The sequence below is a fragment of the Artemia sp. Qi Xiang Cuo genome, chromosome 15 (genome assembly GCF_049724085.1).
Source record: "Artemia sp. Qi Xiang Cuo chromosome 15, ASM4972408v1, whole genome shotgun sequence".
Lineage (NCBI taxonomy): Eukaryota > Metazoa > Arthropoda > Branchiopoda > Anostraca > Artemiidae > Artemia > Artemia sp. Qi Xiang Cuo.
The window spans coordinates 1,093,233-1,121,089 of NC_142808.1; the positions used below are offsets into that span (position 1 = coordinate 1,093,233).

General features: G+C 35.8%; 1 protein-coding gene across 1 annotated transcript; it reads right to left on the reverse strand.

Moving 5' to 3' along the window:
- Nucleotides 1-1,400: 1,400 nt before the first annotated feature.
- LOC148943207 (ubiquitin carboxyl-terminal hydrolase 33-like) lies at nt 1,401-27,857 on the reverse strand. The gene is made up of 3 exons (XM_089101370.1): nt 27,834-27,857; nt 13,938-14,204; nt 1,401-5,953 (listed from the first exon to the last, which is right to left on the reverse strand). Coding segments are annotated over exons 1-3 (336 nt in total). The 5' UTR covers nt 27,836-27,857; the 3' UTR covers nt 1,401-5,886.

Consider the following 27,857-nt stretch of genomic DNA (forward strand, 5'->3'; position numbering starts at 1 on the left):
CTTTTTATAGACAATGGGCAAATTCAATAGCTTACATTCCTTGCCCCAGGAGTTGTGGGGATCGATGTCCCCAGACATAGTAATTGGGCCTTTCAACTATGCTGAACAAAATGGCTAGCTCAAAACTTGATTGTATTTATTTGTGAACAAAGGGACGTGGGAGAGGGAAGCTTTTAACTCTGGAAAAGGATACTTGAACTTTCGAATTACCAATCAAATGAAGTCCTTCCGAAGTTTCTACGACAAAAACTTCCATACAAAGTGCCTTGGTGAAAAAAAATACTTTGAGCCCATTTCGTTCTTTATTTTAGCAGCGCTATTACACGGCCTATGATTGTTAGTAAGAATAAAAACACAACTATATGGATCATATAACGAAAATAATTTAGGACCCCCCCCCCCCGCCCTACAAAGAGATTACCAAGATCCAAAAATACGTGATGAAGACGCTTACTTCGCACTATTTTTATCTAGGTAAAGAGAACGTTCTTGCAGATACTATGATGATAGAGTTTAGGATTTTTTTTATCCCAAAAGTGAGATAATATCGAATGACGACCCCCTCTACAAAGATGCTCTTTGTCCGTTTTCCCAACCCATCTTTAATTGAAATCCAAAAACAAGTTTAGGGAGAGGTCTTGTTGAAGCAAATTTAAGTAAATCTTATCCCCCTCGCTCTTACACAAACATATATATAAAAGATTTCCAGACTAAATACGTGAAAGGAAAAATTATAAATGTTAGACACACAGAAGGAGAACCCTTAGAGATCCTTAAAAGAAAGAGCGACCAGTTTTCGGAAGATAGAGACATAAGGTAGAGTTGATCTAGATACCCCAGATAAGAGGGAGGGGAGGTAATCCACAAGTAATTACTCTAAGAAAATTAAATGAGTCAAAATCTAAAAGCTATTCAAGAAGAAGGGGGAAGGGAAAAAACCTAGATTAGACGGGAGTTTAGATGGAGGAAGCCCTGATTTAGATGTATGTCTTGAATAAATAGAGGCAAAAACAACTGAATGGTGCAATAAACCATGTAGTGCTCAACTAAGCAGACTTTCAACCGGTGACTCTTTTTAATATCCATTTTATTTAAAAAGTTTCGTCATCCAAGACTCCAAAATATTACTGCAGTAGAAAATATTAAACCCGTTTGAACTATGTTATAAGTGAAAGGTAAAATTAAGATCAAAACTAAGTTCGGGATCGGGTAAAAGTGTTTTATATTTTTGACCTTACAACAAAAAGGAACAATGGTTCTCAGAATATTCTACCTTAATAGCATATTTCCAACTGCACATATTTCAGAATTTTGGTTTTTATCCAGGGAGGATTTTTTTAAATAAAACCTTTCTGCTCTCCCTAAACTGTCAAGTAATCACTATATAGAACAGAACAAAACAGACGCTAGTTTCTATATTTACGAATAAACCACAAAAACAACAAATTTAAAAAGAAGTTCAAGGTAAAATAGAAAATGAAGAAAGGTTAAACACAAAAAATTATGCAAAATTCATAAAATAAAGAGATGATACTCCGACACCGTCTCAATTGTAGCTAATGTTATTGTACTCAATTGTACTAATGTTACCCATACGCTAAATTAGTGTTTCTTAGCCAAAGACATTCTTCGGGGATGAGCTTTCCTCAGTTAAGCCTTTTTGTTTTCAGATATTTTCAATATTAGCTTTCTGTAAATTTTTATTATGACCTTTCAATTTCTTTTTACACGTGTGACGATTGTCTTTTTGACATTCATTGACTTTAGTTTTTACTTTTGAACTGGTTATAAAAGGGTGGTCTTCTATGTCTTATTTTTTATTTGTAGTATGAGGGTGGTCTCCCCTTTCATTTTAATACTGGGTCAATTGAGTCCAATTCAAGTATTTGAATAAGGATAATTGCCATTACTTTTTTTCTTTTATATTGTTTGATTTTATTCCTTTTCTTTCCTCTTTCCACGTTTTTAACTTATGCAGCCATCCATTTCTTTGCACTATCGCTGTTTCTTCTTGTTACACTTCGTTTATTCACAATTTTCAAAAACTGTGGTTATCACACTATGTGGTTGGTTCCGCTCATTTCATATCAGTTTTTTTTGGAAAATGAAAAGGTTGGCAAACAAATAATTTAAAATCTACCACAATTGATTACAACATGTTTAACTCTCGGTCAAGTTGTGGATGTTGTGGCAGTTTTCATCTATTCTTCCTTGATATTTTACAATCATCTAAGGCCGTGATTCCCAGCGTGGGGTAAAGGCTCCACCGGTGGGGCATGGCAATATTTTGGTGGGTCACCGTGGTTCTTTTGGCGGTGATGTGCACCCTTCGGCTGACTATACTTTAGGGACTTGGTCTTGAAAATGTTTTTATTTTTTTTTAATAACGTCAAATTCAAATGCATATAAAGAGCAAAAAGATACATGATGTTGTATTCAGATAATATTTTTAATTAGTATAGAATATGCCAAGAGGACCACGCGGAAAAAGATACCAAGTTAACGGCCTTTCAAGCTTCCTTCAGGTGAATACAAGTAACATTTTTAATAACAAAATTTAAATATTACGAGGGGGCACCATGATTTTAGAAATATCTAGATGGGGCATGGCCCAAAATCGGCTGGGAACCACTGATCTAAGGCAGACACGTAGGGCCGGTTGGGGTCTGTATCCACTCTCCACCATGAATATCGATATTTATCCTGCTATTTCAAATATTGTTCGTATAATTCGTCTGTTGTTTTTGTTTTTTTTTATTAACCACCAAATAACCATAAAATATAGTATGAAATATAATTAATTATTTTGTAAACTCTAGTTACCACCAACCCCCATAAAAAAAAATTAGTGTATATGTGGTAAATATAAGGAACTCCATCTTTTAAGGAATTTTTGTTTGGGTGTTTTCGTCGAAGGGTGTTAACTTATTTTTCTTCAACTATCCAAATTGTTCAGAAGTTTGAAATTTTCCTCTTTTTCATCATAGTTTTTTCACGGCAATTGCCACCTAAAATGTCAAAATAGTATTTTATCATAGTTTTTTCACGGCAATTGCCACCCAAAATGTCAAAATATTAAATGAAGTCTAGATCAAAGGCCAAGAAACACATTAAATTAAATTTTACACTGTTACAATAAGTTACACTGTTACAAAACAATAAATTTCAGAACTGTTTCTGTACGGTATCCTTTACGAATTTTAAATAACACGGCCAGAAAAACTAGTTATATTCTTTCTTAAACCATTAATTTAATTTAGCACTGTTATTAGCCAAAATCACTAATACTTTATTTGAAATTTGTCATTCAGTTTCGCAGACCCCTTTTTTTTTACCAAAACATCTACTGGTCAAAGAAAACAGAGTGCAACAGAATAAAAAATGTACCGTCAGATATGCCTTAAGTTTTTTAAATATTTCCGTACTCGTGACTTTATATACAAGCAGGCAGGTGACCCCCCCCCCCCCCAAGGAAAAGTATTATAAGAAAGATCAAATTGTTTAACACGTCCTTTTGTAATGCTCTAGAAATATACAGGTTATTACAATTGTCAATAAAAAAAAATCTGGTTCCTAGAAAGTTTCTGGGGTGACCTCTTGGCTGACGTCACAAAGGGGCTGGGTAAAAATTGGGGGAAATCAAAATAGGAACAAAGAAAACGTTTTTAACTGTTAAACGGACTTACAAGAATCCCAGAAACATTGGTCAGATCTAATAGCTAGTATGTTTTCAAAAACTGTCAGCGTCAACAATTAACAGGAGAAAAAATTACAAAAAAAACAAAACAAGAACTCTACTAAAGATCTAAAGATATGACAAACTCTTTTGTATCTGTTTTATATTTATTTAACAATCGATCTGTCCGGTAAATTCAAGTTTTGAGCTTTAGGTAGAGAAGTGAAGAAAATTCGCAAGAAAGGAGCAAAGAGTCTGAAGTTGTTCTTAGAGTTCGATAGAGCTTGATTTCCTCAAACACTGCTAAAATTCAAGAACTGCTACATTCGCTGAATGTTATCCAAACGGAAAATTAACCTTAGAAGAAAGAGAGATTAAAAATCCAAACAAATATGCATGCAAAATGGCTTGAATTCGCCATTTTATCAGGTCCGGAAAAAAAATCACAAAGAGATCAAACAAAAATTAAAAAGGTTCAATTACCGAAAATCTGTTTGAATTCAAAAGCTCGTTTTTTACGAATATTGTCAAAAGGGCATATTAATGTTAAAGACCACAAAATCTCAAAAGAAGACCGCAAATAGACTCTTTTGAATACATGCTGTATTTTCAACAAAAAACTTATTCCATTTTTTGCTTTGTCTCACATGCTTTAATAAAAACCAAAATCATGAATTATTTTCAGGTATCCCCTTCATAATATTATAATTAACATTTAAAGTTTCATATTATGTTTAAATCATCTTATTTCTATTAGGAAGCCAGGAAGTATTTATTTCTGTAGGAAGCCCGTTGCTTAAAATCATAACATCCATTGCACCAAGATCTGCAGTAGCAAAAGTTACAAGATAATGCAAAGTTATCATTAGCTACTTTATTTGTTTATCCTAGCGGCAATAAAATAAGAGTACAATATAAAAAGGATGCAAATACGCTCTTTTGAATACATTTTGAAAAACAAATACCAAAACCTGTTCTATTTTTTTTCATGTGTCCCACATGCTTCCAATACAACCATTTTCAGGAATTCATTCAAAAAGAAGGGCGGATCTCTTCATTTCCACAGGGCAGGAAAGAAGAAGGAATCCCACATAGTGTGTCCCATACACTTTAGCGGGCATTGCACTATTTTTAGCCATAAACCCGAGATTATTAGTACAATCTGTCAAGATTTAGAAAAAAAAATGAAATTTATTATAGGCCAATCGCAGATACATTGGCTTTAATTACTTAAACTTGATGAAACTTATATATTTAAAATCAGCATAAAAATCCGTTTCTTTAAATTTATCTATTGGGTATCAAATTCCGTTTTTAAGAGTTTCGGCTACTATTCATCCGGATCGCTCCTTCCTTACAGGTCGTTACCACGAACTGTTTGATAGCAGTACTTACTTTCGCCGTATTTTAGTCAAAACATCCCGCAAAACTATCGGAACCAGTCTGCATAATACGTCAAAATCTCCAAAAAAACATTTGCTTTAATTTGATGCCAAACAATTTTCTGCAAAATTCAAACTAGCTCAGCGAAACTCTGAGTAAAATTGTATATACTCTATCAAGGTTCTAACTGAAAGCCCCCCATGAAGTTATTTTCACCAAATATTGAAAACAATTTAGTTAAAACAATTCATTATTTACCCAAAAATTAACCAACTTTATCATTAAAACCGCCTTATCTTTAAAAATATCAAACTGACAGTTACTACAACCGGTCAAGACGAAAGTGACAAATTACCTTTTCTAAAATAAGCCTCGAAATTAGCCTTACCCGATGATGCATTTAAAAAAAAAAATTTCAATTTTCCCTTGCAAAGAAAGAAAAGTTTTTCCGCTTTGATTTATCACTACCGTAGCAATAATATTTATTATGGACATAAACCTTCTAATAAATCACCCAAGAGGTGGCCAACTCTCAAAGACAGTTTACACCAGGCGACTATCTAAATACATCAAGTGACAATTAATTATCTAATTATGAGAACTTTCTTATACATTCATCATAAGCCGCCGAAACTATCGACACAAACGGTTAAAAATCATCTAAAACTTCAGGCAGTATAAAGAAATAAATGGGAAGCCACTGGCACTGGGAAAAATTGGGGCAATATATTTCCTACAAGAAATATTATTATAGATAGCAAGATTTGAAGCAGACAATCTTAGTCATCACCGTGACGGACAACTGCTGTTCAGAGATTTGCGGGACTTCATTGAAAAACCACTTTACTCGCTGAAAAACCACTTTGGGAAGAGTGAAGACTTGTCATTGATCCTCTAGAAGAAAAAAAGAAATAAAAGTATGAACAAAATTGACGCGACTAATTTGTTTACAGTCAAGTCGTTTTGTTTTCTGGAAAATTAATTAATATATAATTAATTTTGTTTTCTGGAAAAATATTAATACATAATTAATATAAGGGCTAATTAGAGCTAATTAATTTCAGCTCAATCCTATCACTCCTTCTCTGTTTTCCAAAAAAACAAATATAGCCACTTAATGTTCATTTTTCTTTTTTTTTTTATCAGCCACGCCTACAGGCCACAGTTGGCAACGGATCCGGGTGAATGAGGACTCATTCGAAGCGAAATTTGACTTGTTAGGGCCTTTTGATATTTTCAGACCAAAAAAATTATCCCCCGAATTTACATTTACGAAAAACATCGTTTTCCTATAAGAGCCCATGTTAATTTTTCCCACCACAGCCCCCCTTTAACGTTGTCCGATTGTTTAAAAAAAGTTTTTATTGTTTAAAAAAAAGAATTGTCAGAAAGTCAAACTTTAGCGTAAAGAGCGAGGCGTTGAGGAGGGCACAGCCCATTTTATATAAGGAAGCACGGGTTAGGGGGGCGGCAGCCCCCCAACTGTACCTCCTAATCCCTGTACGTTTTAAGGTTCGAACTTGTGACTCAGCGTCTTTAACTTTTTAGAAAACGTAGTTTTTTTCAAATAATTTTTTCAGAAGAAAGAAAGACTTTAGTTGTCAGGTATCAATACTGAACCAACAACAACATGCATCATAGTTGTAATGTCAGCAGGAGTTACTATTCAGTCAGCATCAATCCACAGAAACGGCAAAATACCTGCCATCGTTTTTCGTACAAGCATTAATTTCAACACATATCATTATTACGTCTATAAGTGAAGTCGAGGAGATAGAGAGTTAATACAGAGCAATAGCTTTATTAACACTACGTTACGCTTGCACGACCACCGTGGTTAAAGCATCGCTTTATATTTAAAATACATTGAAAATAAATAATATTTCAAAAAAGACATTTAGTTCGAAACGCAGTGAAAAATATTGGGACATAATATATATATATCGCTGAATAGTGATTGTGATTGTTTTATTTACCCCTTGAATCTTAAACATCTGTTAAAACTGCATTTCATTTGTTGAAATATTTGCCATAGCTTTATTATTTAAAGCAAATAAGAATATATAAGCCGTTGGCCTTTTAAAACACTGGAATAATAAAACCTCCTTTCTTGAGAGACATATATATATATATATATATATATATATATATATATATATATATATATATATATATATATATATATATATATATATATATATATATATATATATATATATATATATATATTAGCTCACCGTATTTTGGCTCGTATTTTGATTTTGGCTCACCGTATATGAATAATTCAAACAAAATTTGCATGTTAATTTTACTTTTATTTGGTTAAATGGCTTTCTCGAAACTTGTTTAATTATATTTACGAACGTTTTTATTTGTAATAAATATACGTAACTTACGAATTAACTTACGTAACGAACTTCTATATTCATATATTTTTAATACGTATATCAGGGGGTTCGCCCCCTAGTCAATACCTTGCTCTTTAAGCTAAAGTTCGAATTTTGTTCCAATTATTTAAAAATGACCCCTTAATCACAAAGGCCGTTAATTAGAATAAATAGTGTTTATGAAAGTACTAAAAAATCTTTGGCTTAAAGAGCGAGGTATTGACTAGGGGGTGAACCCAATTTTTTTTTTTTATTCAATTTCTGATCTTTTTTTTAGTAATCATGGGAAATCCGGTGCCCCCTTCATAGCAATGTCCCTTCCCCCATGTCAACTTCCTTCATGGAAAAATACTCCCACATAACCCCCGACCTACTACCAGAAAAAATCCCCCCTGAAAACGTCTGTATACTTCCCAATAACCAATACTATATGTCAACATTGGGTAAAGTTCATAACTTTCAGCCCTCCCCCCAAGGACTTCGGGGGATTAAGTCATCCTAAAAGACATAGTTACCATATTTTCGACCATGCTGAACAAAAGGGCTATGTCAAAAATTTGATCCGGTGACTTTGAGAAAAAAAATGAACGTGGGAGGGGGCCTAGGTGCCCTCCATTTTTTTGGTCACTTAAAAAGGGCACTAGAGCTTATAATTTCCTTTCAAATGAGCTCTCTCGCAATATTCTAGGACCACTGGGTCGATACGATCACCCCTGAAAAAAAAAATAAACACGCAGCCATGATCTTTCTTCTGGCAAAAAATGCAAAATTCCACATTTTTGTAGATAGGAGCTTGAAACCTCTACAGCAGAGTTCTCTAATGCGTTGAATATGATGGTGTGATTTTCATTAAGGTTCTATAACTTTTATGGGGTCTTTCCCCCTTTTTTCGAAAATCAGCCAAATTTTCTCAGGCGCGTAACTTTCGATGGGTAGGACTAAACTTGATGAAACTTATATATTTGAAATCAGCATTAAAATCTGGTTCTGTTTATGTATCTATTGGTATCAAAATCCCGTTTTCTAGAGTTTCGGTTACCATTGAGCCGGGACAATCCTTTCTTACAGTTCGTTACCACGAGCTGTTTGATTTTCCAAATTACTTTACAAATACCCAAACTTATTTTAAACGCTACAATTACTTAGAATACTTAAAGTAAAGAAATTCTGTAGATCTAGATACAACAACTAGTAACTCAGCTTTGACATTGCAATATATATATATATATATATATATATATATATATATATATATATATATATATATATATATATATATATACATATACATACATATATATATATATATATATATATATATATATATATATATATATATATATATATATATATATATATATATATATATATATACAATTTGCCTTCTCACGGCTCTTTCAAAGTTACGTGGTGCTATTTGAATGACATCTGAATGACAAAGGAAAGAGGCTGGATGTGAATGCAGAAGTACTCATACTTCTAGAAAAGTACTCATTCATTTTCCCTGCTCATGGATCAATAAATTGCTTATGTTTTAAGTAGAAAAAAAAGAGAATATTATGAATATTAACATATTAGCTGAAGAAATCCCCTACATTGTTTGCTGATGACACAAACTTTTCAACTCTGGTACGTACCAAAGTTCAGCTTTAGGAAGCGCTTTGTAATAATATGGGAAGGCAAAGGATAAGGGCATATAAGACAAAGGACAAGGGCATATAAGACAAAGGATAAGGGCATATAAGACAAAGGATAAGGGCATATAAGACAAAGGAAAGAAGTGGATAAAAAGGATAAGTATCCTCTTGATCCATTACTGGCGCACAGGGCTCCGAATCTACGTTTCAATTACTGGGGTCTTTTTTACAGGGAGAAGCAGTAAGTTGGCGCCCAGCCTTGCTCTGGCGAGGAGTCCGAAACACAGTTAAAAATATTGGGACATAATATATATCGTTGAATGGTGATTGTGATAGTTTTATTTACCCCTTGAATCTTAAACATCTGTTAAAACTGCATTTCATTTGTTGAACCGTATTGCTAACCGTATACTAAGCAGAGCCTTGATCCACTGTGCTACAACAAGGTTAAGACAAAAGTGAGTCAATATAAATCTTTTTTGTTGTCTGGGACCGATCTTCCACTTATTGCCCCTGCTCGTAAGGGCTTACGGTGAGAGGTTTATTTGTACGACAGAGATATCTGTGGAACATCTCGTTGTAATAGAGCAAGAAACTGAGATTTCTGGAGCATGTACAGTGGGAACCGTCAATGGACACGAGGAACAGGGTATAATTTGGAAATGGAAGACTTCAGACTTTATTATTTCACAAAATATACAACACGTAATAACATTAAGATTATTGCATGAAGGGCGGTCCTGAGTATTGCACAGCTTTAACTTAAAAAAATTAGAATAAGTGAGCAGCATCCATAAAAACAACAAAGAATCAGTCAGAACGATAAAAAAGAAAAATAAACTTAAACTACTGAACAATCCCTGAATAAAAGAATTTTTTTCATTTTGGAATAGGTCCTCAGGTCTAAAAATTTGGTCTTCAGCAGCTATTTATTCATGTTCTGATTAATTTTGGGTGTTATTGATACCAGAAGACAGCGGCACTAATAATTTTTGTTTTAAAGTAGTAAAACATGCCCAGTTTAGAAGGCCTTTTCGTTAACGTTTTTTAATAAATCATTGCTTCCATTAAAAAAAAAAAAAAAAAAAAAAAAGAAAAAAAAAAAAAAAAAAAAAAAAAAATGCAGTTGTTTCTACCATAAAAAGGGAATGGAAATAGAAATAGAATAGTATATGAATAGAAGACAAATACAATACAGAGATAGGGAATTATTAAAACATAATGAAATGGTAAGCATAAATCATTAAAGAAATCACGCTTAAAATTGACAGAAATTATCCATAATGACAAAAATAATGCCCAAAAATAAATAGAATTTGAAATTAATGAATATTGAAACTGAAATTCCCACGACTAAGAGTGGGGCAGCTACCCTTATCGGCCTTCATAACGCTAATGTGTCAGCTAAACTTTATAGAAAATAAAAGACATCATGAACATTATTTTCTTATTAGAACATAAAAAATTCAAAATCTAAAACAACTGAAAAAAATTACCAGATATATACAGTATATGCATATATTACGCATACTTGAGGCAGTCTATTTTACGAGGGAAGATATGTTTCAGGTTTTTGAACAAAAAACTCAGAAGCATTTCCTTCTAAAACGTAGCCTTTTTAGATATCTAAGATACCACACAAACAATGTTCATGCTATTAGTTCCAATTTCCAACTACCTGAGTTGAAACGACAGTCCGTTGTGGCCTGGCTTTTGGGTGAGTTGGTATGTCTACTCATAGTAACAATATTAATAGCAATTACGTCTGTGAATGGAAAAAGGGGACAATGATTTTTGGAACTAAGATAAACGGTGACATTCTTGTCTATGGCCTCTTCTGAAGGATACACTTTAGTAGTACAATTCTTACTTTATAAGAAGCAGAAAATTTATACTATGCGGATTTCCTGGGTTGCTTTTTCTTTAGTTTATGTTTTTTTCATTTTATTTTTGTTTCATTTGGAACAACATGTTTATCCAATTTTGTTCTTTTCCTGTGTTCCCATGTATTAAACACCATCTATTATAAAATATTAGACGTCATCTATTTTTTGTCAGCAAAGATTCACAAACATCTATTTCAAAGTTTCTAGAATTTTAAAAAGTCTTCTTGTTATGCATTTAGTTAGGTCGTATAAACATCATTGGAGGAGGTATATTCTTTTTTAATTAAGATCAACGTCTTGTAAGATTATTTGTCAGATTTTTCAAAATATTCCGATAAGCAAAGAATTCAAATACGAATACACCAAAAATATAACAATTCTATTGAATATAAAACAAAAGTATAAGTATGAAATGAAAACCAAAGTCGAAAGGATCCAGTATAACAGAAATATTCGGCAAAGTATAAAGTAAGAATTTTGCTACTCTGGCGTTCTGCTTTAGAAGAGGCCATAGACAAGAAAGCTACCACACAACCTTTAAGTACAAAATAAGGTAGGAAAAAACGGACTGAACAATTCGATGGAACTTGATTATTTGTAACTTATATATAGTGGCGACTTTTTACGTTAACGTAGAGGGAGGGGGCGGGGGAAATGCAATTTCCAAAATCTAAGAGGGGAGGGGCCCTCTTCCCATTTTGCTGTTTTTCTCTATTTTTCAATGAACACCATAAAAGACATTTTTCAATGAAAATATGAAAGTAAAGTATTTTTTAAGATCTGAGAGAGGGGGGAAGCTAGGAGGCACACACCCCTGCCCCTCTCCCAATTTAATTTCATGGTTACAAGTTTATCATCATTGACAGTGACCAAATGACGGACTCATGCCACAGCACTGTACCCATAGCTTTCAATATACATGCGTAGACTCAGGACCCTTCAAACTTGAAGGTCACCCAGCTGTTCAGACAAGGCTTTCTTTAGTATTTACTGAAACTCATAGGGTAAAGGCACCGATGATTCGACAGTTTTTGTAAAAAACCAGTTTTTCTACTCTAGAAGTCTTAATTTAAAGACTTTCGGTTTGAAAAGGGTTTCAGTATAAAGGAAAAACATCTAGGAATCTAACTGTTTGATGCGAAGTTTGAAGTTTTGTCTGGAAAGGGTACAAAACTCCAATTTTCCGAAATTAGAGCATTTTCACCTACAAATTCGACACAACAAAAAAGTTACCTGTTTTCGACGCAAGTCGGAACCCAATTCGACACTCGTCTAAATACTTGGGGAATACTTGTGGGCGGAACCGTGTGTATTTGACACGTATCTTCTTGTTTCTTTGTTTTTCTTCAACTTCATTTAATGTATAAAAGACTATGCAAAAAGTAGAAGTAATAAAACTAACAAAATTGTTTCAAGTATGTAGTATTTGGTATAACAAAATCGGTACAACAAATTTTAATATACATTATTAAATACAAATAGTATTTAGTATAACAAATTTAGTATAACAAAATTGTTTCACTAGCATTTCGGAAGGGATAGGGTCTAGGAAAACGGGAGTGGATTTCAAGAAATTTAAGTAGTTTATTTGATTTAGTGGATTTTATTTTCATATGCAGATTCTTAGTTTCGTCCAAAACATAAGCCTACGTGTCATTTTGTGTAAGATTTTGTATTCAATATAATTTGTATTTTTTATTCGGATGAAGGATAAATATGGGTATAATCTAAAAAAATCTGGGGGGGGGCAAAATCAGGTCGGGGGGGGGGGCAAAACGAGGTCTGGGGGGGCAACTGCCCTCCCCTGCCCCATAGCAATTTACGCCCCTTCATGGTATGAGGCCAAGGGGCAGTTCCTCAGATGATGGAAAAATCCAGTGTCTGTAAGTAAAACTTCAAAGTTTAAAAAAAACCTTTTGTTTAAATGTTCTCTCATCTGAAATATTATTAGAAATAATAATCATCAAAATCTCTCGTTGCACAGAAAGCACCTGTAAATTTGACAGCTATGGTGCCTATGGTTTCGTCAGTGGATCCTGGAATTTCGACACCTATTATTTCTCATCTGTTTTACATGTTCAGTGAAGTTTCGACAAAGTCGTCTATATTTCGACAGGGCCTGTTGCTATGTGTCCAAAATTTTGACAAGGTTACTACAAGATATTCTCCAAAGAAATAAATCCCTAGATAGAAGCTAATATTTACGCTTGAATGCGGCTGAAGGGACATTTTTAGTCCGCCTGGTATTCCACTACATCGAACAAGAATTTTCGACACTTGGAACCTAGTTTCGACAATACAATTTCCGTCGCCATTTTCATTTAATTTTATCAAGAAAAAGCTAATGTGGCTACATTTCAGAGAAGATCATATGTATCTCGACACATTGGCGCTTATCCCAACTTTTTCTTGCAATAGATAACCAAGTAATGACAGTTTGAACATTACATACCTGAAAATTTGTTGGGAACTCCTTTTGTGTCGAAAACAGGAAACTGACCAAATTGAACGTTCTTTTCTTGTCTGGGTGTTCCAGATATAGTGTCCACATTTTGCACCGTCAAAATATAACGACAGCTCCAAGAGATGGCACTCTAAGTCACAGTTAAGCAGAGCTATCCCGTTTTGAAGGAAAATTTCGACAGTGGTTCCGAAATTACACTGTCGAATCATCGGTGCCTTTACCTTACAGCAAGCCAAAGGAAAGGAAAACGAAAAAGACTTATTCACCCATCAGGAAAATAGCTTTCAATATCCACTTTCACGGTACGATTTTTACCTCTATGACTTTAGCGATACTTAATAAAACTTAAAATGACAAATAACTTAGCGAATATTCTAGATTACGGAATGAAATGGGTCAAACAAACAATCAAACGAGAGAGAGAGGGAGAGAGAGAGAGAGAGAAGAGAGAGAGAGAGAGAGAGAGATTCTTGTACGAATAGTTCAGAATGACCTGGCCGTTACCTAGAATGCAAATGCTCCCAAGTGTTTTCCGTCATAGTTGAAATCAGTTCTGAAACTCGAGGTACAATTTTTGGATGAACACCTCCGTGTTTACAGAGAAAGTCAGTGTTGTCAATAGGCCCTGGTTCTGCAAAATGTTTTTGCTTATTCAGCCACTGTCGGGAAATAAAAAACTGAACAAGGCCCGGATTTGGTTTTCTGGAAGGCATCTGTGAAAGCACTTGATTCAAAGAAGCCAACTCAGCACGCGTGTTTGCAAAGGATTTCCTTAAAAGAAAAAAAAACTAACGGAAAGGAAAATAAAATTATGCGAGCTCAGAATAAAAAAAAGAAGAAAAAAAAGAAAACGAGACCGATTTTAACTGTTTGCTTGATACGGAGGTGAGACGATGCATTACCGACCGAACACTGAAGAAAACAAAAACAATTATATTAATTCATTTTATTGCTCTTAGAAAGTGCTTTGTAAATTTATAGTTCACAAAGCCGTGTAATCAAGCTACACATACACCGGTTAATCGAGTAATCAAATTAGTTCTTTATGACCTTCATTTTGTGTTGGATTTATTAATTGCTGTTTGGTCTCGAATGTGTAATGCTGAATCCAAATTGGAACAAAAATTGTGTCGGAGTAAAACAGTGTGTTGGGGTAAAGACCGAGATAAGCAACTCTACAACAAATGAAAATACAATCATTCTCGCACAGAATAAAAAAAAGAAGAAAAAATGAAAATGAGACAAACTATACAAATTTATATTTGAAATGAAAGTGGCAGAACACTGAAGAAATAAAACTATGATATTAGCCCATTTTATTGCCCTAAAAAATATCTTTGTAAATTCAATGTTTACAAAGTCAGTTAATCTATTAGTCAAATTCCTTTTTTTTATGACCACTTTTTCAAAGATTATAAAATATACATTTGGTACTGACCTTTGGTTCCGACTTTATTCCAAAGCTTCATTTAACTAAACTAATTTTTTTCTTATTTCAAAAATTATATGCAATGATGTGTAAGTTTGCATAAGTGTGGAGGGGTTGTAGATCATTTTGTAGGCGGAAGGGGGGGGCAGATTTCTGAAAGAGTACATTTTAATGCCAAATCATCCCAACTCTCATTGAGCCTTCAGATAAATATAGAATAAGTTTTAGTGAGAGAGAAGGGGGGGGGGAGATAGATATTAATATCTAATTATGTGAAACTTCAGACTAATGGTACCCCAATGAAGAGGCAAAATAAATAAAAAATACTGCTTCCTTTTAAATGTAGCCCAAAAGAGGGCCACAAAATTGCCAAAAAAAATTTTCCTTCCCATTCCAAATGGAATATCTTAGAAACTTGGTAGGGAGCTTATTCGACGGGAAATGAAAAGTCTAGTGTCCTTTTCAAAGGCCAAAAACCACTGGAGGGCCATCAGTCTCCCTCTCGGTTCCTTTTCTCCTACCAGGCCCTCTTTAACCCCTATGATATAGACTCAAGATTTTGAGCTCTGTTCTGGTTCAAAAACTTCGAAATGTCTAATGAGTTTCCCTTCAGGGTTGATATCACCCCCACAGCCCCAGTGTTAACCTTTATCAAAGGCACCGGCAGAAAATTTTCCAGGGGGGGGGGGCAGAGGCCAAAATAGCGGCGGTGATTGGGTGACAGTTTAGGCGGTTTAGGGCACGAAACTACGAATTTACCCAAAGAGGATTAATTTGCAATCTATTTAAAATTCTGAGAAGATAATAGACTTAAAAGTGTCAGTAACTATATTTTAGGCTTCTTATTTGCGAAAAAAGTAATGCCACGAAGTGACAGTACTAGATTAAGCTAAGTTGATTCGCTTTATTTGTAGCGATATGAGGTTAAGTTAGGTGACCTATAATTGCGTATCAGCTATAATGAGGGGGGGGTTGAGGGTAAGTCATTGTTTGGACGGGGGTAGGGTAGATTCCTACAAAAGTACATTTTGATGGACAAACTGCTTACTCTTCACGAGGCTTCAGATAAACTTTGAAAGAGGACGGGGGGAATAGGAATTAATTAGAATGTTTCTCTATACAGCTAATATGTTACATTCCCTTATCTACCAGTACAGAGGTGGAAAAGGCACGCAGGTCATCATCACCCCGCCATGAAATTTCCTTAGGGTGGCAAACACTGCTAGGAACTTAGTTTTCAGGAATTTTAAATGGTGATATTTTCTTTTTCTATTTATACGAAGTACTTTAATCTATTTTTAAAAAAATATATGTTATGTGTGCATCGATAAGAAAATCCTTAAAGGTTGTGATTGTAGAGGTTGAGAGATTGTACAGACTGAGAGTTGAGAGATTGTAGAGGATGAGAGAGGTTGAAGAGGTTGTGAGGTTGAGAGATTATGGAAAAATTCAAATGAATTTACTGAAAAAAATTTAATATACGTAAGCCGATATTTATTCTTTAAAATCGTAATTAAATGTTTATTTCTTAAAGTTAGAAAAGTGAAAACAATAAAAAAAAAATTTCAGTAAAGTACAAATTATATTCTGGCTTTTAAAAAGCATAGGGTTTAGACCCCTACTCAGATTAATTTCTGCGCGTTTTGAGTTTGACTTATTTTAATTTATGTTTGTTTTGAGTTTCATTTATTTGTTGATTCCCCATTTATTTGGGGTAGTTGTAGGCTTGGTAGATTATTTGATTTGATTTTTTTTCATTTTTGGTTTAATGGAGTTCTTTACTTTTTTTTGGAAAACTTATTTTGTGCATAAAGGTTTTTTGATTAATTTCTGTTCGTTTTCTATTGACATAGTCTTTTTCAGATAGAAAGACTGAGCCTCTTCTGAAGTTAAACAACCATCCCTTCCATAAAAACCTTAAAGAGATCGGAGGGCACCTAGCCCCCCCCCCCTCCACGCTTTTTTCCCTCAAACCCATCTGATAAGAACTTTGGGATAGGCATTTTTTAAAAAATAGTTCGAAGACCATAAAACGAAAACTCCAGCCCCCAGGGCCCGAGGGCAGTATATATGGTTCTTATGGAAGGGATGCTCGTAAAAACTTCAGAGAGGGCTCATTTGATATTAAATTGAAAGTTCTAGTTCAGTTTTTGAGAGTCAAAAGAGATTGGAGGGCAACTAGTCCCCCCCCCCCAACCCCTTTTTTCCAAATGCATCCGATAAAAATTTTGAGATAACCATTTTGTTAAAAATTGTTCAATAGTCAGATAAAAAAAACTCAGGTGCCTACAAAACCCCCCAGGGCCCGGGGGCACGCGTTGTAAGTTATGCCCTAGGGGCATATATGGTTCTTATGAAAGGAATGCTCGTATAAACTTCAGAGAGGGCTCATTTTATCGGAAACTGAAAGTTCTAGTTCAATTTTTAAGAGTCAAATGATATTCGAGGGTAACCAGCCCCCTCCCCCACGCCCTTTTTCCCAAATGCATCCGATCAAAATTTAGAGATAGCCATTTTGTTGAAAATAGTTCAATGGTCACATAACAAAAATTCCGGTGTCAACACAACCGCCAAGGACCCGGGGGCAGGCGTTGTAAGTTATGCGCTGGGGGCATATAGGAGAGAGGGGCGAGACCGCACAGGGGCGACTCCGTACGTTTGACGAGTCGTCTAAAGTTTTTGAGCTAATCCTTTCAAAAAATTCCCTCTAGATGTCCTTCATGTACACATTTGGTGCAAGTTTTAAATTTTGTAGAAAAGAGACAACCGAGAAAAGAGGTAAGGAAGTTTTTTTATGCTTGCTGGAAATCCTGACACATGTAGTCTTTGTCAAATATTTTCTAAGTTATTGTAGCTCTTGAGCCGTGATTTAGCACGATCAGACAAGGTATACCCCTGCTATTTCCATGGTAATTTTCATCAGTGAATATCAGACCGTTATCTACGAAAAAAATATTTCAAAATGGCGTCAACATAGGGTAACTCCGGACACTTTTTTGGGGGCGATTCCGGACACTTTTCGTGGATTCCGGTTTCGCCCTGTACTGACGGAAGTCTTTTGTAAGTTGGAAAATGGAACTATATGTAGCTTGAAGCAGAATATTGGTAAAATTGATCGTGTTCCTGTTGTGTTATAGAGAAACTGAAGTAATTTATTTTGACTATCAAACTTTGTTTTCAACATTTACACTTAGACAAAAGTTAACCCTTGCCTTACAGCCTAGCCTATTTAAACACAACTACTCTGTGTAACAATCTTTGTCTTGAATCAAAGTTGTCCAAGATTAAGTCTGCCTATTATTTAGATACTTTGTTCCAACTTTAAGATCCTGTGTTCAAGATTGGACAGTATTTTCTATGATTTGGCTAAGCTTAACCTTTAATTTCTATCCAAAATTAAGCTGTACTTTTGACTGTCTATATGTTTAAAATAGTCTCGGCATGTCACTGTTTATGGCAAAAATATTCAAGCTAATCTTAATCGAATATTCTTCAATACTTTCTAACTGGTGTACCAATAAACCTTACCCCCCCCCCTCCTTGTTTCAAATACATACTCTGAATTGTATACATTAAATGGAGTATTGTTTTATGTATTATAATTTTTAGTTTTATAATATATGTGATTTGAATTTATAACTAGACATTGATAATTCAAAAGGAGTCATGTGACATTTATATAAGCTTAGATTTACAGTCCACCTTCACAGCTATGTAGATCAGTTCAATTCATTTTCACTCGTCATATTTAAAAATAATACTTATTATTAAGTGATTTACTAATATGTTGAACAATAAACCTTTATTCAATGCCTACTTATATCAGAAAGATAAACAGTAGAGTCTAAGGCTGTATCCAGGGGGGTAGAGGGTATGAAACCCCCCGAAATGTTTGTTTGACTAGTAGAAACGTAAGAAAAATGAACATAAGCAAATGTTTGATGTGTTTCTTTAAAGTTTTTTTGTTTAATGTTTTGTATTATAATGTTAAACTAAACATTACACTGCCTGCAGGCATCTTTCCATTCTATGCCTCAAAGCACACCTCAAAGCCTGGCGTAGAACTGTTTTAATTTCCATGTTGTTCTCTTTAGATTCTGACGATTATAATTTTCTTTTATAGATCGTTTGCAACTACATTCTAAAGGGGAGTGGTCTTCCTGATCCAGAATTAGTCAGGCGTGCTGTTATTCAATTTATACATGGGAAGTTGTCTTTCCTAGCAACCGCAGAAGAATTTTCCCTGAAGAAGAGTACCCTTGTGGATGCAGTGAAACGATACAAGGCAAAAATGCAGCATGTTGAGCAGAGTGGTGCTAGTGGTAGCAATTTTGACAATGACAGTGTTCAGGAGAGCACTAAGCTTGTTTTTACTCTAAAAGAAGAGAAAGAGCTTGCTGCATAACTCAAAAAATGTTCCCTGCTGAACCATGGGCTGACTCCCTATGCAACAAGAAAGTTAGCCTACCAATAGGCAATAACATTGAAGAGAAAATTCCCATCAAGCTGGAAACTGAATGAGAGAGCAGGAGTGGATTGGCTAAGAGGTTTCATCAAGCGGATCGCCAGTTTGTCCATCAGAAAACCCGAAAATACAAGCCAGGCTCGTGCTGCCTGCTTTAATGCCGGTGTAATTAGTGCCTTCTTTAGAAATCTTCAGGAGTTACATTGCAAGTATCATTTTCCTCCTGGTCGAATTTGGAACTACGATGAAACAGGAGTACCCACAGTTGTTCAGGCCCCAAAGGTGATTGCTAAAAGGGGAGCAAAACAGGTTGCACAGACTGTGTCAGCAGAAAGAGGGGAAAATACCACAATGCTATGCTTTGTATCTGCAACTGGTCAGACAATTCCACCAGTGTTTGTTTTTCCAAGGGTCAAAGCTCCAGGGAGGATGTATCGAGATGTACCACCAGGATGCATTGGCTTAGCCCATTGCAGTGGATGGATGACTTTGGACAATTTCCTTTGTTCCATGGAACGCTTTCTAAAAGAGGTCAATCCCAGAAAAAAGACCCTGTTTTACTCTTATTTGACAATCATGAAACCCATATTTCAGTAGAAGTAGTTTCCTTGTGTAAAGATAACGGCTTCCATCTCCTAACCTTTCCGCCCCATTGCTCCCATCGTCTCCAACCCCTTGATGTTTCAGTGTATGCACCATTGAAGCATGCAATCAGGGAGTCGTTTGACAATTTGATGCAATTAAAACCAGGTCAGAGAAATTTAATACATGGAATATCAAAATTTTGCAAGTATACCATTATGGAAAAGCTGAATCCTCAAAACATCACAGCTGGTTTTGAGAAGGCAGGAATTTGGCCTTTACATCCAAATGTTTGACTGCTGTTGGGTCAACAGCAGTCAAACTTGTCTACGGCAGTAACTCCTGAAAGCATCAGACCAAATCCACAGGCAAAAATACAAGTGGGTCCACGCAAAAACCGTAGAAAAGGCAAAAGTAGAATTCTGACAGAAACGCCAGAAAAAAGAGCACTAGAAGCAGAGACGGAGCTAAGTCTTGCTAAGAAAAAGAAAAAGTCACTAAAAAAGTCAAAGGTTTCACTCATTGCTGACAAAACTAGAGACAGCATGTCAAAGATAGATATACAGCTCAATGACGAGTCTTTACATTGTGGATATAATCAGAGAGTTTGAGACTGATGAAGAATTATCTTGTGGAAATTTTGTGCTTGTGAGGTTTATGGTTGGAAAGAAGCAAAACTCTGCTGTTTACTATGTTGGTGAAATTGAAGAAATAAGTGGCAGACTAGCAAAAATAAACTGCCTGCGCAAGTCTGGTAGGAAGTTCATCTTCTCTGAATGTCGAGATTGTGCAGAAACTGACTTTCAAGACATTATTGTGAAGCTTCCCGCACCGCTATCAGTAGGAGAAACTGGGCGAACAGACAAAGCTCTTGTATTTGGCTGTGATTTGGCCCAATTTACCATAAAATAAATTTAATGTTACACTTAACTTGAATATTATCTGAATTAAATGTTAATAATATCTGAATCAAAAATTACAAGCATTAATTAAAGAATGTCCGAATCTACCCCATGTGTGTCCAACGTCACCCCCTGGTTGGGGTGACTTTGGACACTTGAAGAGGTCACACATTTTTGAGTCTCACCAAGAAACAATTTGATGGGTGTCATTGAAAAAATTACCAAGGAAACTGAATAATTAAGTTATCTGTTCATGTAAAAAGGAAGTTTGTATCTTTAGAAGTACGCTTTTTAGGGGTCAAAATCCTCAAAATGTACGGTTTCACCCCTCTCTCCCCTATAGTTCTTATGGAAGGAATGTTCGTATAAACTTCAGAGAGGGCTCATTCTATTGGAAATTGAATGTTCTAGTTAACATTTTAAGAGTCAAAAGATATCTGAGGGTAGCTAGTCCCCCCCATGCCCTTTTTTCCCAAATACATCCGAACTAAAATTTGAGACAGCGATTTTGTTAAAAATACTTCAAAGATCATATAACAAAGAGTCCGGTGTCGATACAACTCCCCTGGGGCAGGCGTTGTAAGTTATGCTCTGTGGGCATATATGGTTCTTAAGGAAGGTCTGCTCGTATAAACTTCAAATAGGGCTCATTTGATTGGAAATTTAAAGTTATAGTTCAATTTTTAAGATTCAAAAGAGGTCGGAGGACACCTAACCCCCCCCCCCTCCACGCCCTTTTTTCCTCAAGCCCGTCTGATAAGAACTTTGAGATAGTCATTTTTTTTTAAATAGTTCGAAGACTATATAACAAAAACTCCGGGGTCGACACAGGCCCCCAAGGGCAGGCGTTGTAAGTTATGCCCTGGGGGAATATATGGTTCTTATGGAAGGGATGCTCATAAAAACTTCAGAGAGGGCTCATTTGATTGTAAATAGAAAGTTCTAGAAAAGTAATAGAAAGTTCAACTAGCCCCTCCCCCCCCTATGCCTTCTTTTTCTGAACCCATCTGCTGAAAATTTTTAGATAGAAATTTATTTAAAAATAGTTCAAAGGGTAATGAGAAAAACTGCAGTGTCAATACAGCCCCCCAGGGCCTGGAGGATCCCCAAACCCATCTGCTTCAAATTTTGAGATAGCCATTTTTTTAAAAAATGTTCTCAAATTAGATAACAAAAACAACAGTGTCGACACAACCCCCCAGGGCCCCGGGAGTAGGCGTTGTAAGTGTTGTCCTGGGGGCGTATGTGGTTTTTATGAAAGGGATGCTCGTATAAACTTCAGTGAGGGCTCATTTTATTGGAAATTGAAAGTTCTGGTTCACTTTTTCTAGTTCACTAGCCCCGCCCCACACCTTTTTCTCCAAACCCATCCGATAACAATTTTGAGATAGCCATTTCATTAAAAATAGTTCAAAGGTCAGATAAGAAAAATTACTGTGTCGACGCAACCCCCAGGGCCCGTTGGCAGGCGCTGTAAGTTATGTCCGGGGGAATATATGGTTCTTATGGAAGGGATGTTCGTAAAAACTTCAGAGAGGGCTCATTTGATTGTAAATAGAAAGTTCTAGAAAAGTAATAGAAAGTTCAACTAGCCCCCCCCCCCATGCCTTCTTTTTCCGAACCCATCTGATGAAAATTTTGAGATAGACATTTTGTTAAAAATAGTTCAAAGGGCAGATAGGAAAATATACGGTGTCAGTACAAACCCCCAGGGCCTGGGGGAAGGTGTTCTAATTTATGCCCTGAAGCCATATATGGTTTTTATGAAAGGGATGCTCGTATAAACTTCATAGAAGGCTCATCTGATTGGAAATTAAAAGTTCTAGTTCACTTTTTAAGAATCGAAAGAGATCCTAAGGCAACTGCCTCCCCTCCGTCCCCCACACCCTTTTCCCCTAACCCATCCTCTACAAATTTTGAGATTTTTTTAAATTGTTCTAAAATTAGATAACAAAAACTCCGGTGTCGACACAACCCCCCAGGGCCCAGGGAGTAGGCTTTGTAAGTGTTGTCCTGGGGGCGTGTATGGTTCTTATGAAAGGGATGCTCGTATAAACTTCAGAGAGGGCTCATTTGATTGGAAATTGAAAGTTCTAGTTCACTTTTTTAGAGTCAAAAGATATCCGAGGGCAACTAGCCCTGCCCCACACTTTTTTCTCCAAACCCATCCGATAACAATTTTGAGATAGTCATTTCGTTAAAAATAGTTCAAAGGTCAGATAAGAAAAACTCCTGTGTCGACGCAACCCCCAAGGGCCCGTGGACAGGCGCTGCAAGTAATGCTCTGGGGACATATATGGTTCTTATGGAAGGGATGCTCGTATAAACTTCGGATAGGGCTCATTTGATTGGAAATTGAAAGTTCTCGTTCCCTTTTTAAGAGTCAAAAGAGATCGGAGGGCAACTAGCCCCCCCTCTCCACGCCCTATTTTCCTGAATTCCATCCGAAAAGAACTTTAAGAGAGCCATTTTTTTTAAATGGTTCAAAGATCATAGGCTATAACGAAAACTCCGGGGTCGACACAATCCTTCAGGGCCAGGGATAGGCGTTGTAAGTTATGTCCGGGGGGCATATATAGCTGTTATGGAAAGGATCCTCGTAAAAACTTCAGAGAGGATTCATTTGATTGGAAATTGAAAATTCTAGTTTAGTTTAAGAATCAAAAGGGATCAGAGGGTAACTATGCTCCCCACGCCTCTTTTTCCCCAAATGCATCCGATAAAAATTTTGATAAAGCCATTTTTTAAAAATAAATCGAAAGTTAGATAACAAAAATTCCTGTGTCGACACAACCCCCAGGGCACGGGGACAGGCGCTGTAAGTTGTGCCCTGGTGGTATATATGGTTCTTATGGAAGGAATGCTCGTATGAACTCCAGAGAGGGCTCATTTGAATGGAAATTGAAAGTTCTAGTTCAATTTTTTAGAGTCAAAAGAGATCGGAGGGCAGCTAGCCCCTTTCAAACATCAGAAATTAAAACTCTGGGGTCGAAAAAACCCCCCAGGGCCTAGGACTAGGCGTTGCAAGTTATGCCCTGGGTGCATATATGGTTCTTATAGAAGGGATGCACGTATCCCGTTAACTTCAGAGAGGGCTCATTTGATTGAAAATGGAAACTTCTAGATCACAATTAAAGAGTAAAAAGACATCGACGGGCAAAAAGCCCCCCCCCCCCACACCTTTTCCCCCTAACCCATCCGATAAAAAAATTGAGATAGCCATTTTGTTAAAAGTAGTTCAAACATCAGCTAATAATACTCCGGGGATTTTTTTACTTAGATATTGCTACTTTGATACTTTGATGGATCATGAAAAAAAGCTTGATTTTTAAATAAAGTATTTTGAAATAAGATATTAGAAGCAATCAAATATTGCAATAAGAACCGAACAAAAATTAATTTTAAAAAAAAATTCCGAAAAAGAAGTTTTTCAAAGAAAACTAAAGGCCATTTTAAAAAATGGCAATGGAACTGCTTTATCAAACAGTTCGTGGTAACGAACTGTAAGTAAGGAGCGACCCGGCACAATGGCAACCGAAACTCTAAAAAACGGAATTTTGATACCAATAGATACATCAAAAGAATCAAATTTTAATGCTTGTTTAAAATATATAAGTTTATTCTTACCCATCAAAAGTTACGCGCCTAAGAAAATTTGGCGTATTTTTGAAAAAAGGGAAAAAGACCCCCTAAAAGTTATAGAACCTTAATGAAAATCACACCATCATATTCAGCGTGTCCCTGCTGTAGAGATTCGAAGCACCTATCAACAAAAATGTGGAATTTTGCATTTTTTGCCAGACGAAAGATCATGGATGCGTGTTTATTTGTTTGTTTTTTTTTTCCCAAGGGTGATCGTATCGACCCAGTGGTCCTAGAATATCGTGAGAGGGCTTATTCGAACGGAAATTAAAAGTTCTAGTGCCCTTTTTAAGTGACCAAAAAATGGAGGGCAAATAGGCCCCCTCCCACGCTCATTTTTTTCCCAAAGTCACCCGATCAAAATTTTGAGATAGCCATTTTGTTCAGCAAGGTCGAAAATATGATAACTATGTCTTTTAGGATGACTTAATCCCCCGAAGTCCCCGGCGGGAGGGCTGAAAGTTATGAACTTTACCCAATGTTAACATATAGTATTGGTTATTGGGAAGTATACAGACGCTTTCAGGGGCGATTTTTCCTGGTAGGGGGGGGGGGGGGTCGGGGGTTACATGGGAAGGTCTTTCCATGAAGGAAGTTTTCATGGGGGAAGTGACATTAATATGAAGAGGGCGCCGGATTTCCCAGCATTATTAAAGAAAAAGATCAGAAATTAAATAAAAAAAAACAACAAGTTTTTCAACTCAAAGTAAGGAGCAACATCAAAACCTAAAATGAACAGAAAATATTACGTATATGATTGGGTTCACCCCCTAGTCAAAACATCACTCTTTAGGCCAAAGAGTTTTTGTACTTTCATAAGAGCTATTTATTCTAAATAACTGCCTTTGTGATTAAGGGGTCATTTTTAGAGAATTGGAAAAAAATTCGAACTTTAGCTTAAAGAGCAAGGTATTGACTAGGGGGCAAACCCCTAATATAAGTATTAAAAATCTATGAATATAGAAGTTCGTTACGTAAGTTAATTCGTAAGTTATATACGTATATTTATTACTAATAAAAACGTTCGTAAATAAAATTAGACAAGTTTCGAAAAAGTCATTTAACCAAATAAAAGTAAAACTAATATGCAAATTTTGTTTTAATTATTCATGTACGGTGAGCCAAAATCAAAACCTGCATTATTTCAAAAACGTTCAGAAATTAAATAAAAAAAAACAAGTTTTTTAACTGAAAGTAAGGAACGACTTTAAAACTTAAAATGAACAGAAATTATTCCGTATATGAAAGGGACTGTCCCCACCACCACGCCTTGCTCTTTACGCTAAAGTTTTTATTGTTTAAAAAAATAGAGTTGCGAGAAAGTCAAACTTTAGCGTAAAGAGCGAGCCGTTGAGGAAGGGACAGCCCCTTCAATTTCCAACCGAATGAGCCCTTTTTGAAGTTTCTACAACAACACTTTCTATAAAAACCTTATATGCCCCCAGGACATTACTTACAACCCTTACCCAGAGGTCTTTGGAGGGGGGTGTCGGCCAAGAATAAAAAAGTTCCCAGACTGTAAATTACGTTCAAAAAAATGGCTATCTCAAAATTTTGATTGGATCTTTTTGGGAAAATGGCGGGCGTAAGAAGGGGTTAGTTGCCCTCCAATCACTTTCTACTATTACAAAGGGCACAAGCCCTTTCAATTTCCAATTGAATTAGCCCTTTTTTAAGTTTCTACTACAACGCTATCTACAAAAACCTTAGTGACCCTCAGGGCATAACTTACAACCTTTGCCCTGGGAGCTGCGAGGAGGTTTGTCATCCTTAAAGACATAATTTCCGGACATTTCAACTACGTTGAACAAAATGGCTATCTCAAAATTTTAATGGAATGAGTTCGGGGAAATGGTGGGCGTGAGAGGGGGGTTAATTGCCCTCCAATCACTTTCGAACATTAAAAAGGGCATCAGTCCTTTGAATTTCCAATCGAATGAGCCCTTTTTGAAGTTTCTATGACAACACATTTTATAAAAAACCTTATATGCCCCCAGGGCACAGCTTGCAACCCTTGCCCTGTGGGTTGCTGGGGGTGGGGTTGTCATCCTCAATTATCTAATTTCCAGAACTTTAAACTACGTTAACAAAAGGGCTATCTCAAAATTTTGGTTGGATGTGTTTGGGTAAATGGTCTGCGTGCAAGGGGGGTTAGTCGCCCTTCGATCACTTTCGACTATTAATAAGGGCACTATCCCTTTCAATTTCCAACCGAATAAGCCCTTTTTGAAGTTTCTACAACAACACTTTCTATAAAAACCTTATCTGCCCCATGGACATTACTTACAACCCTTACCCAGAGGTCTTTGGGGGGGGGGCATTATCAATGCTTTTTCCAAAATTTAGGAAATGTATTTGCATATCTTTAAAAACTTATTAATTGAGATTGACCAAATTTGTGAAGCTAAAATATATTTGTTTTCCTGGGACATACTTTAGCCTGTAGACCCTCCCTGAAAGTTTCAATTTTCTAATCCAACCCCTTTCCAAGATAGCTAAAAGTAGCTAAAGTAGAATTTTACTCTATAATTATGTTTTATTTATATATGATCACTCCTCCCTACCTCCCTCTCAATCAACAAAGGGTTACCATCCCCTGGATATGAGTAGCTACTGAACTTTCAGTAAATTAAATGTAGATAATAGCACCAGTATGATCACGTTTTATTTTATATGTAATCACCCCTTTGCCTCCCTCTCAGTTAATAAATGGTTTGGTGTAAATTATAGTAGAGAGCTGCATGATTTTCCCCAGGGTATTTAGGCTCAGTGGAAGGTCACTTGTGTAAACCTCTGTATTTAGCGTTCTTTCTATATGCCCTTTTATAATTGGCGGATGTAATGGTTTACATAAATTCGAAGATAGTCAGTAAACGTTGTTATAAGGTATTTATTGAATAACGTGAGAATACACACAGAAAAAATACGGTAGCACAAGAACAACTTGCTAGGACAAAGGCAAAAGATTGACTACCTAAGCGCTTCAGAAATTCATTATGTATAATCCTTCCCAAGGTCACTTGAACCCAAATAACCCCACTATCTAAAATACAAACATTGTAAGTTATCAACAAATCAACAACCCCACTTCTTAGAATAAAGCAATACTATTTCCTATCTAGAATAAACTCAATGGTCAACAATCCAACCCAAATTCTCTTTATCAGAAGTTTACAGATTCCCTCCCCCCTTTTTGAAATTATATTTCACAGATTTGGCTTATCCCCTTCTCATTAAACCTTCAAATTTTAATTGAATTAAAAACATTCAATACCCGTACCATATTATTCACTTCTCACCTAATAACATTCTTAAGCATAAACTAGTAAACAATTACATAATATAAACACTAGAAAATACTTGCATAATTAAACACTTACATAGCATAAACAAACCACACTAAC